Source organism: Branchiostoma belcheri, unplaced genomic scaffold (assembly GCF_001625305.1).
Source record: "Branchiostoma belcheri isolate BF01 breed outbred unplaced genomic scaffold, Haploidv18h27 scaffold544, whole genome shotgun sequence".
Lineage (NCBI taxonomy): Eukaryota > Metazoa > Chordata > Leptocardii > Amphioxiformes > Branchiostomatidae > Branchiostoma > Branchiostoma belcheri.
In genome coordinates this window covers 1-12,321 of record NW_017804181.1, presented here as the reverse complement: position 1 = coordinate 12,321, position 12,321 = coordinate 1, and the positions used below count along the sequence as shown (strand labels likewise).

The 12,321-nt window shown below is 42.5% G+C and overlaps 1 protein-coding gene across 1 annotated transcript; it reads right to left on the bottom strand.

Annotated features, from left to right (window-relative positions):
- Window positions 1-578: 578 nt before the first annotated feature.
- On the bottom strand, window positions 579-6,445 carry LOC109481268 (ZP domain-containing protein-like). The gene is made up of 10 exons (XM_019783803.1): window positions 6,364-6,445; window positions 4,345-4,617; window positions 3,937-4,118; window positions 3,401-3,573; window positions 2,954-3,056; window positions 2,382-2,521; window positions 1,905-2,013; window positions 1,410-1,611; window positions 958-1,104; window positions 579-649 (listed from the first exon to the last, which is right to left on the bottom strand). Exons 1-10 carry the CDS (start codon window positions 6,443-6,445, stop codon window positions 579-581), a joined length of 1,482 nt encoding a protein of 493 aa, XP_019639362.1.
- Window positions 6,446-12,321: the final 5,876 nt, after the last annotated feature.

The following is a 12,321-nucleotide window of genomic DNA, read 5'->3' as shown; positions in this document are numbered from 1 at the left end:
CAACATTAAAGCAGCCAACAGCTAACTTTTAGTTTTATACCTTTTCCATTAAGCGTCACTAGATAGTCTATAATTATAGCGGTGTGGTGATAAAGTTCACTACAATAACTTTAGCTAGAGAGACTAAGCGAGAAAACACTATTATCGCTATGATGATAACGTTCATTATAGCATCTCTGATTAATTGATATGAAGAGTTTATACTGTTCTTCAAGATGAAAAAGTTCACGAAGTTTAGATAGAAGAAAGACTATGCTATTGATTTATTGTGATAAAGTTTTCTACGCTGTCTCTATCTTTAGATGGAGACCCTTTTCTGTTGTTGATCTGATACTTGGTATGCTGATTAAGGTCAATTAACTGAAGAAGATTTGCTATTACGAATACTGCCTAACTCTAGCCTCCTTAGCTGTGCCGGCGAAAGACTCCCGGTTCAAATAGAAGTGACAAACAGAAGGAAAAAACGCTCTATGAGGGCTGTCCCAAACGTCTAGTTGTAGAACGTGGTAAGGAGACTAGTCAAGATTAGAAGCAAGCTTCAGAAGTCTACATTGTTTCTGTATGGGAAGGAGAACGCTCTAGGCTTTGGTGTCAGCAATGCCAGCCTTGTTCATGTTTCCCCAACTCTGGAACGCGTAGTTGTCCAGTCCTAACAGGGAAACAAAATCCACTCATCAAAACGGTGGCGCAATACACAGACCCATTGTAAGGCCACGTAGACATGCTGCTACAAATGGCGTCCGAAGGGTAGAGATCATAGTCTTCTGACAACATCATTGTGAGTCTACATATAGCCCGTGAAGCAGAAAATAGTTTGCAAGAATAATGAGAACGCAATTTCTACTTTACTTTTCTTTCTCGGATGAGACATAACATACAGTTGAGACATATCCGATGCAGTTGAGGAAAACTGACTTCGATTGAAGTTGATATCAAACATTAACTGTAGGGACTTACCAACAGTGTCGTCATCACGCTTCTTCCTCCCTAAGGCCAGACCGCCCCGTTTCTTCACCAGAACACCGGCCACGATCAGAAGCACCATGATCCCGGCAACTCCAACAGCCGCTCCCACCGCGGTACCCAGCGGTACTCCGGCTGGTCCTGTGGAACAACAGAATACATTTAAATGTCTTTCTTATGTTCTAAAGTGTTCTTTGATCTTCACTTTACCATTTTTCTCACCATCTCAAGTATCGACAGGCAAAGATCTACAAGCACAATGTAAGCAGCATCTAGAACAAAAAAATTGCAAACAATGCTTCCACATACCCTACAATAATTTCAGGAACCCAAGTTTCAGGAACAGATTGAGATGTATATCTAGCTGCATTAATAATCCTTCCTAAAAAAATTAATTAATTTTCCGTCTTCCTTATTGCTGTAGAAAACGTGTTTTTATCATCTACCTGTTCCTGCTTCTCCGGACTGCACCTGGAAGGGTCCTTGGGTGATGTCTGCCCGCTTGTCCCTGCTGCTCTCCCGGCGAACCCTGGTCTCCGTCCCGTCCGAGACGGCTCGCCTGCGCCGTGCTGGCGGGATGCAGCCCTGTTTGCACCGGGAGTCAGGGTCGTCCTTGAAGCAGATGATCATGGTGCAGTGGAAGTACACCTGATGGAATAATGAAACATGTCATTTGCAATCATAAACAGCAGTTACCAGACCCAAACCTCAGCCAAGCTTTTTAAAACATATGTTTGCTGTTTTTGCTGTTCTATCGTTTCAGCTAACCCACCACTTGTGTTGGTACATGCATGTCCTCAAACTCATGATGCTATATCCTGAAAATGTGTTTTAGCAGAGTTTGGCATTCAGATATATGTCATAAGCCAATGTAACTGTCACCAAGCAATTAACCATCTGCAACCTCCCATCAACCAGTCACCACAAAAGTGACACTCTACCAGGCTAGGGTCGAGCGCGTTGGGAAACGTGAAGGCGGCCACGCTGTAGTACAAGGCCCTGTCGTTAGAAAGGTCATTGTCCTTCTGTAGAGTTTGATCAACCTGGCAGCTGTCAGAAGGAACAAATCATTCATTGTGAGCACAAGTATATTAATACGTATACCGCCAAGTAACCGATGATTGCACAAAGAACCACCCAACCTACTCATTTACTAACTAACCTACCAACCAACCACTTATCACTAACAATGGAACAAACAAGCGGAAGACATCCAACCAGGAATCTGACCAAGTGTTCAACCAAAACAACCAACTGACCATCCATTTATCCATTTATCCCCCTATGTATCCACACATCATCCATCTATCTTTCCAACAAACCAACAAACTAGCCAACCAGTCAGGTCCCAGACGTACCTACAACAAACTATCAACCAACTATTCAAACATCATAACACGTTCCTAGAGCAGACTTACCCATCGTCGATGATGCTGACCCTAGGAGAGTCGTCAGCGTTGGTGGTGGGGGTGGAGACACAGTCACGGGCGAACAGCTCCAGGTTGTCCAGCGGTGACGCCACGCTCAGGCCGAAGTGAAGACGGTCAGATGGTGACACCTGAGGTGTGTACAGAAGCAGTCTCTATCTATTCATTGAGCTTATTGAGATTTAATCCCTTTATAGGAATAATCTTCAAGGATCGGCAAGCAATACAAATGCATAAAACAAATGTACACATAAGTACAGATTGGATAATGAGACTAAGAATTATCGAGAACTAAGAATCAGAGCTCAGATCAGAAATGAAATGATGAAGATGAAAATAATGAAATCAATTAATCATCATTTAGTGAAGGCATACTACTTGGTTTTACTAAAATCGCAAAATTTAATGTGTAAAGTATATCATCAGCATTAAAGCCGTTAAGTTGATCAATAATTGAAACAAATTGATCAATAATTTGCTCATTTCGTAGATGTCTTTCTTTTGTGTCAGAACAAAATAAGACTATATAGAGGCTGATAAATCTTAAATGAAAACTTTCTGACCTGAAGCGGGAAGTCAAAACTCTCGTAGGTTGCACTGAAGTCTTCCGAAGTGAACATATGCATCTCCATGGTGAAGCTGTTGTTGGCGTCAATGATTTGAAGGCTGCAAGGAGATTACAAAACTTAGTTAAGGAAGCAGTAAACCTGAACATTAAATCCAACCAACTACTCTGCAATCATTAATCAAATTGTTGATAATCAAGAAGTCACTGTTAAAAATAGTCTTAGGTATAAGATATGGGGATTTTCTTCATACACAACCTGTACTGTCTCACCTGCTTACGTTTCGATGTCTGTCAGACACCTTCCTTACAGCTTCTGACTGGAGTTCTGCTTCTCTCCGTTATCATTAGCCATATAGATACCCATATCCTATGCCCTATCGACCTGATGAACATATTTTAGATACTCTCATGCATGTTTAAGCCACAGCAAGGAGGGTCTTACCGAGGAGAGGGGATGTTATACATGATGTCGTCACCCTGGGAAACTACGTGCTGACGGAGGAACTCGCACTGGAAGGGCAGGTGTACCGGCTGGTTACGCACAGCGCCGTTGGCCTGAGTCACTTGTTTGGCAATGACTTCGTTGGAAAAGATGAATTTGTCGTCTCCTGAGGTCTGAGGAAATACAAGAGACACGGCAATCCAGAAATCCAGAAAAAAATCGTGGAACCTTAATCAATTTGGTTAAAAAAAGATATATCCAATCCATACATAACACTTTTAAGCAAATTATTTTAGATCATCTCAACCTACATGAAGGCAATGTACAGCAAATCACAAGAAATGCAGTCAGGTTTAATCACTTAGGCTTGCTTGATCTACATGTAGGGAGGGAATGGGGTTTGCTATCTATAACTGTACATGTATAGCCGGTATAACCGCCCATCGACCTTACACACCAGCTTCGCAGGCACGCTCCGCGGTAGCAGCAATATTACACCGGACGACTTGTTACACCAAATCGTTGCACTGTCTTACCTCCTGCCTGGTTCCACACTCCTGCAGGTGTGTCTCCAACTTAAAGACGTCTTCGTCCTCAGTGGCTCCACAGTCCGGGTCCAGCAGGTGCAGGTCCTCCACATTCACAGCCGGCAGCGCCGCACGGGGGATGGATAGACTCATACTGTCCTGGTCACACACTACGTTCACCACAAACGACTCTGTAACAGTAAGAAAAGCCTATTATTACGTCTTGTTCTTATTCTTGTTGGCTTCTGGGACGGATAATCCAAGAAGATTACTAATAGCAGGAAATAGTTCTATAGTAGCGGGAAAATTGGGATTCGAACCCCTAACTGTTTGATCAGGGATTGGCCAATTCCATATGCACTGCACAAACTAGAGGCTAGACCAGCGTTCAATGCATCAGTATTTCACATCACCCACTTGTGGTGTATGTCCCACTGATCTCCCCGTTTGGCTGGTCGCCCTCGCCAAAAGAAGTCAGCGTGAGGATGTATTCCGTGTCTGCAAACAGTCCCTGCACAGTAGCCGAGGTGGTGTCCGCTCCTGGTGCAGGGGAGAGGTCCCGGTACGAGCCCGACCCGTCTGCCGGCTGGTAGCGGAGCCTGTAGCGCGAGATCGGAAGATTCCCCACGACTGTCCAGGAAACGGCGAGATGACCAATCCCGGCATCATAGAGGGTCAGCCCCGAGAGCGCTGGAAATGTGGGGTATGAAACGTATGAAACGTTGCTAATGGACTAGTAACCATTGCTACAAAGAAACCTCTTGTTAGTGCTAATACCTAGAATCTCTCCCGGATATATTTTTTTAATAAAAATCTTTCCTATATCATGCTTCGCTTAGGACATTATGTTAAAATACATCTGTGGCGATAACTTCGAGTTACCTGGACAAGACACCCCCGTGTCACATGCCTGTGTCTCCTGAGCAGGTCCGTCACAGTCTGCCCCATTGTTCTCTGATGCAGGGTTGGTGCAGGTTCTGTCCCGAGTCTCCGTCCCGACTCCACACGTCACGCTGCAGCCAGACCATGCGCCCCAGTTGGACCAACCACCGTCAACTAACAATCAAATTAAAACTTCGCCCATTTGAATCGGTTCTAAAGACACTGCTGGCATTCATTCCAAAAGGCAGGTAAAGACCTTATTTTAAGATCAGAATCTTACATGTCCTCATAACTGATCTTAAAGATCTATGGTGACAGCAGTTATTGCAAGTTATTCACCTGGACAAGACACCCCCGTGTCACATGCCTGTGTCTCCTGAGCAAGTCCGTCACAGTCTGCCCCTCCGTTCGCTGGTGCAGGGTTGGTGCATGTTCTGTCCCGAGTCTCCGTCCCGACTCCACACGTCACGCTACAGTTAGACCATGTACCCCAGTCGGACCAACCACCATTAACTGCGACTACAACGAAATGAGAGTCTTGCTTTATCTAGTCACATTGGTAATGAAATTGACAATCACAATCTATTCCCAAACTGCTTTTACTAGGTAGCATACACGTGTATGAAAACGCTGAAATGTCGACGAGTAGATGTAGTACAATAATAGAGGAGAGTAGGTTATTAACACAGAAGTTCCACCACCAGGTCTTAAGGTTACAGAATCAGACCTTACCACATAATGGTACGTCACACAGCTCCCATCTCGAGCTGGGGTCCGTGGTGTAGCACCAAGGCCCGGGCTCACCATCAGGATTCCTGCAGTAGTTCTCCCCCAATCCGGCTGATGGGTAGTTACCAGGTGTCCTGCTGTGTCCATGAGGTGTCTGACTGTCCCAGCGTTGACAAGTCTTGCCTGTTGCAGTCACAGAGACTGTTCCTCGGTAGGATGCTCCATTCCCCACAAAGCAATTCACTGGTCGGAGGAATTTAAAACTATGTCTTGAATTATAAGGCTCACATGAAAAATAGCCGCGTTAAGGATGGGAGAAAGTGTTGCGAAGACGCAGCATAGATTACCGATGCCCTAAGCTATAGCCAAGTTGGGGCATGCGAGCTGGAGAGGACGAACAGGTCTATTGTAACTATCCTTTTATGACATAGTTTGAAGCCATCTTAACGTCTCAGTCTGCAATATGCATATCTAGTTCAATGTTGCAATGAATCTGCATTCCAAATATGAACGCAAATTGACCATGACCTCGTACCAATGTAACCTTATCTATGCTATTAAAGGTGTACTAAACAATGCAAGAGTAAAGCTGGGCTGGCCGCACATGGACGAGCCCATCGACGATAAGCAGAGCGTCGTCTGCCAAGACGAAAAGAAGAAGAAGAAGAAACAATTCCGCGCTGGGATGCCCGAACATCGGCTCCCGACCCTAAAATCGTCGGAAAGAAGCCAAGCCAAGAAGCTAAACAATAATGACGCAAGAAAAATCCAGATCCCCATCTTTAAAGAATTTTCAATGATATAACCATGGAGATCAAGGTTTACCTTGCCCAGTGACTGTTGCAGTCGTCACCATCAGCATCAGAACCACCCAGCTCCAGAACCCAGATGTACACGGACCCTCCATCGTGTCGGCGTACAACACCTGAACACAGACTGGCAATTAGGGATTGCAGTTTGCAAGTTTACGACATAATTTGTATACCAAAGAAGACGAAACTGTGCAAAGGCAATATGTTTACCTTTTTTCGACGGTTGTGCAGCTTAAAAAAGTATAAGACCACAGCCATCGACTTTTGTCGATGGTTTTCATAACGCGCGAAGAGTATATAAACGGATTGGTCTCTCCTTTTTTTTACAAAAGTCGTCGAAGTGTCTACCGAAATATAAACTGCAACCAGTTACATAAAAATGTAGTGATCTTACTACACTGGACCATGTGCAATTTACAGTCTTATTTGTATATTTGAAAAAAAAAAAGAAACAAACAAAAATAATGCATATACTCGCATCAGCAAAATGTAACTTCCTATGTTGTCCTGCACTTTTATGTCAGCAGGTCTTGAATATGACAATGCCACTGCGGTTTATAACAGGTGACGACACCTGTCCAACAACTTTTGGTTGAACGTAAAATGAGTGTGTGGGAACCTCCTTATGGCCCTGTCACACATTCATTGAACCTCCCCCGAATAGACCACGACAACCGGTGTCTCCAGACTAAAGAGCCCAGCCGGGGCTACATCCCCTACAGGCACCGACGAATTTGTGACCTAACCATGGCAGGGGCTTTATTTACGCCAAAAACGAATTAACCCGGCCTTTTCTATCAAAGCTATTAAATTCCACAAGCTTCCTCAAATATAACTCCATTTCACTTTGTGTGTACCCTAGCATAAGAACTCATTGTTACTATATTCACAAAATAAGTTGTAAAATTGCCCGAATAAGAAAAATCAAATAGTTGGTGGAAAATGTTTCACCTTTACTCATTGTCTCGTATAGTATTTCTATCCAATGAATTCTGTCTCCTTGTGCTCGGTATGCAAATTTTGCAACGCAAAGTTTTGGCCAGTGGGGTCGCGTGGCCTAGCGGCAGAGTGCTCGACCTGAAATCAAGAGGTCCCGGGTTCGAGTCCTGACATGCCACCGATCTTTTGCCCGTGGGAAAGGCACTTTACATGATTTTGCCCACTTCGCTCAGGTGAAAATGAGCATTGTCTTGTTCCCTGTGTTGGTGGCGGTATGAATGTGAGTTGAAAAACTTGAGTGTGCCGTCACCACGTCTTGTGATTACAAATTGGAATTAAAAAAGGGACACATTTTTGCATACTGAGCACAAGGGGATAAAATACTACTACAGTGTCCTGTGAACAATGGCGGCGGCCTGTCTGACAACACTGGCGTGATGACACCGGGGCACCAAATGAGCTGGAAGGAAAATCTGCCTGAGGACATATGTACAGGTTGTGTTTTGTCCCTATCAGGCCAAACAAGGACGCACGAAAACAACTTCGTACATCATATCCAACCTCTTTTGCATTTTTGGCAATTTGGCCAGTTTTCTTCAAGGCACTCACTTTAGCATTTTCTTAGAAATTCTTGACGATACATGGGAACCTGATAATGTCCACATCCAAGTTACAAAAAGCCTGGATTTACTTTGAGCGAGGAGATCACAGTCCGTACACAAGGGTATAAAGGTTAGTTTTTCTATCGTTGATTTGTTTTAAGCACATAAAGAAATGATCAACCTAATAATGAGGTCACATTTCCAAACCGGGGCCCGGCTCGGCAGCTTTTGGGAACGAAAAGTACTACAAGTTTATAAATGACAACAAAACACAGCTGAAGTTTAATAGATAACCATAAGTACTGATAAGAATTGCCGATTTTTCGCTTATGCCAACAGCCCGGCCGGGCCGAAGTTTGGAAATGTGACCTCAGCATAACGACTCTAAATGGCTCATAATGGCCCTAAATGTAGGAGGTACCTTTCTTGGGTGTTCGAAGCGTATTATCATACAACAGAAACTCTCTCTGTTAGCCAAAAGCCATAGAAGTATCCACAGAAATATAAGCTGCAAAGAATTCATCGTCAAGCAGTGTGAAATCTCAGGTTCGGGCCGTGACATTGAAGAGAAATATGGGAGTCTGAAGCGTGGCAAGGCACTACTACTAGCTATTATTGGCGGTCAAATCCTGCAATCTTTTGCCCAGTTGCAACAAAAAAACGGCGTACTCAAAATGTTATGAAAGTATCAGAAGAGCTTTGTCAGAAATTTAAGGCTTTTAAAGAAGTGAACACAAGAAGTCAAGTCACATTCAAGTTTTAACTTTAAACAGGCCACCCAGTTAAACACGCCACCGTCGCCTGCTAGTATATACTGCGACGAATTCACAGTTTTTGTTGCACTTAGCCAATAAAAAAAGTAAAATACTTCTTATAAAAGGTCCCTTAGATACCTCTACCGCGTTACCTTTAGTTTGTTGTTGGAAAACGCTAAACTAGAACAGTATAAACCAAGAACATACAAGTCTAAAACATGACGGTTTAACTTGCTCGTTGGTTGGGAGCAAAGTATGTTGTTGAGTTGTCACCGTGTTCCAAAAAGTAACAAATATGACCTTATTGAAACTTTCAACAATGAACGTCCGTAAATATCAAGTCGTAAGCCTGGATAGAGAGACTTTGATCGCGACATTGACAAAAAACCTCAGCGTCTCGATCGAGCGAATGGCAATGAGCAAGAGAAACTTCTCTAGCAGAGGTGCGATAGAGCTAAAATTCTATGCTATGGAGTTAGAATACACTGAGTGGCCTTAGCTATGATATAAATTCACGGAAGGAAGGATAACACAGACCAGGTTGGACAAGAACCCTCGAGCTTTTCAACAATGGGTGACACAGTACGAATTTCTGATCAGTCACGTCAACAAGTTGAGAATCAGGCAAGGTTATCATGTTTTTATTCTAAGCTATAGAAAAGACACCGAAAATTGTCATATTTCATCAACTAAGTATGTACCGTCGTTTCATGATCTAGCAGGGGGAATAAAATAGAAAAACGGACAAAGACAGGTACTTACTGGTTCAGTGTTGTTGGTGAAGCAAAGTTGCCAAATGCCAGCTCACTGTCCGCTCTCTAACTTTATAGGTTCAGGTATATATACCATGCTATTATACGTTTGGCGTAAACGTCATTCAAATCAACGATTGTGATTGGTCAAATGTGATGGCCTGACACTGCATGAAAAGAAGATGGTTGAAAACTCTGGATCTGGAGAAACACATGATGTATCAATATTCCCACGCTGCCTATACCCGGCAAACCAAGGACGTTTTATATTGATAAAATGTCCTTGGACCAACACAGAAATCCCACGACTGTTTGAACCATGTCCATTGTTGTACAGAGTATTTTTAGAGTTCACACGACCTTTTCTGCCCTCTCCCACCGTGCAAGGTGCACTGAAGTGAAAGGCAACTAAATGAAAGTGTCGCCCATTACATACAAGTTACTGACATTGTAAAGAAATGCAGGGCGTAAAAACGTAAAAAAAAATGACAAATAATCAGTATATAAAGCATCAGCTAGATTTTGGAAAACCTTTTTTTCCGTTCGTATCCAGCACTGCCATCCAACGCGGGCTTGAGAAATAATTCACAATTGAGCATTTGACAATGTAAAAGGTGATTGGAGAGTGACAAATTTTCACTGTGCCAGTTGCAAGTGGTTAATCTTTTTAGATTACTGCAAAAGATACGGTGCGAAGGAACTGGACAGGGTAACCTTTACCAGCCATTTAAGATCTGCATTTAGATGCCCATTCTGGCAATGAGGAACGACGAAAAAGTTATAACCTATTCAAAGTTCCATATGTTTTAACACTTATGCTAACCGTGTGGATCCCCTACAAACATTGTGAGTTTGAAGCCGTTTTTAATGAAATTTGTCAGTTGAATGTTTCCCACGGTCACCTGGGTGGTCACACGGTGGATACAATGCCGTTAATTATCGACGATAGCAGGAAAACGATTTTGACAGATTTAATATTGATGACTTAAACCGCCAGGTTCATTTATCGTTCACACGACCTTTTCTGCCCTCTCCCACTGTGCAAGGTGCACTTAAGTCAGTGATAATTAAATCTCAAGGCTACCCATTACAAGTCATTGGAAAGAATTGTAGGATATTAAAACCAGTCATTTTAAATATGCATAGAGCGCAATATATGGTAAGCACACCGCGATCCATTGTGAAAATGCGACACGACGCAGTTCTGAATGATTTTGGACGTACCCAGTAAGCAATACCTGCCTTTCCAAATGCGTTGATAAACAAGTTTTCGAGCTACCCTTTAGACATCGTCAGTTTGAAGCCGTTTCACCCGTGTGGCCAAACGGTGGACACAATGCCGTGCGCAGAAAACAATTGACAGATTTAATAACTGCAACTGTTTGAAGCAGGTCCATTGATTGTTGTTCATTTACAGCTCCCACGACCTTTTCTGCCCTCTCCCACCGTGCAAGGTGCACTTAAAAGTGAAACGCAACTAAATCAAAGTGTTGCCCATTACAAGTTACTTACCATGGAAAAAATTGTAGGATTTTAAAAACATCAAAAACTGACAAATACTGATTATATAAAGCACCAGGTAGAATCATGAACTTTTTTCAGTATAAATGGTTAATATAAAGACCGTTCGTATACGTATCAGGCACAGCCAAGGCCATCATGTCCCTACGTCACAGAGGTTCAACATAAGGCTCAATATGTACATGATATGTAGATTTCTAAATACTGCAATGAACCATTGAATCTCATAGGACAGGAAGGCATCGGAATGATCCTGGTGACGTTAAACAGCTTGTTTTTCAGTGTGTTTTGAGGTGTTTAGGCATTTTATGCTCAACATTAATTAAATTACTATGGGTCGAATCTGACAACAAATTGAGAATGAAGTTTTTGTGTTCTTTTCAACACGGAACGCTCGGTTGGGTTAAGGCGGCCTAGGCTGATATTGTGTCTGCACGATGGCCACATACATGTTTCGAACCCGAATCATGTTCCACCATGTTCGATATGACGTCATTCGAATAGAACGCGTGTTCGAATTCGAGGTTACCGGCGGTCATTTGTATGTTTTCCCCTGTAAACCCGCGTTGTTACGCATTTTATTCACGGAGTATGACTTAAACGGCTTTACGCGCAGCTGAAAACAACATAATTCATCTTTATAGTAATCCATGTTTACGTATTATCACTTTTTTATCAAAATTGTCCGAGGCTATTTTGCATATAAGTCGAAATTTTTTAACTGTGGCGACTTTTGAACGAAAAATGACAGAAAAATAGCTGTTTCTGTCCTTTTTGGCCCAAAAAAACAATGTAACTGTCATTTAAAACAAAATAGCCTCGGACAAAAATAATAAATAGGGGGCTGGCTTTCTACTTGTAAAATATCATGATGAAAGGTGTTGTTACCGCTTGCGCGTAAAACCATGAAGTAAACAGTTTTTTTTTAACCAAAATGTTGATTTTTAACCCAAAAATTCAGAAGTAGTAAAAACAAAATAACCTTTATTCAATGTGTTTCAAGTACTACTAGAACTGTGTGAAGTTAAGTTGTGGTGCGACCAAGCTATCAAAAGTTACAGGCATATGTATGAAATACTAATCATAGTATGCCATAGGCTGCCTTAACCCAACCGAGCGTGTTTTTTGTAACGTTACAGCATCAGTATAGCGTTACAACTATTACGTTACGAACCACATATTCTAAAAAAACTCATTCTCTATTTATTGTCAGATTCAACCCATAGTAATTTAGTTTACGTTGAGCATAAAATGCCCCAACACCTCAAAACACACTGAAAAACAAGCTGCTCATCATCAACAGGATCATTCCTATGATTTCCTGTCCTATGCAAATGAGGTTTAGACCCCTGTTTTTGCAATGCATTCTGGGGATGGGAAACTCGTGAATACTTTAAGCATT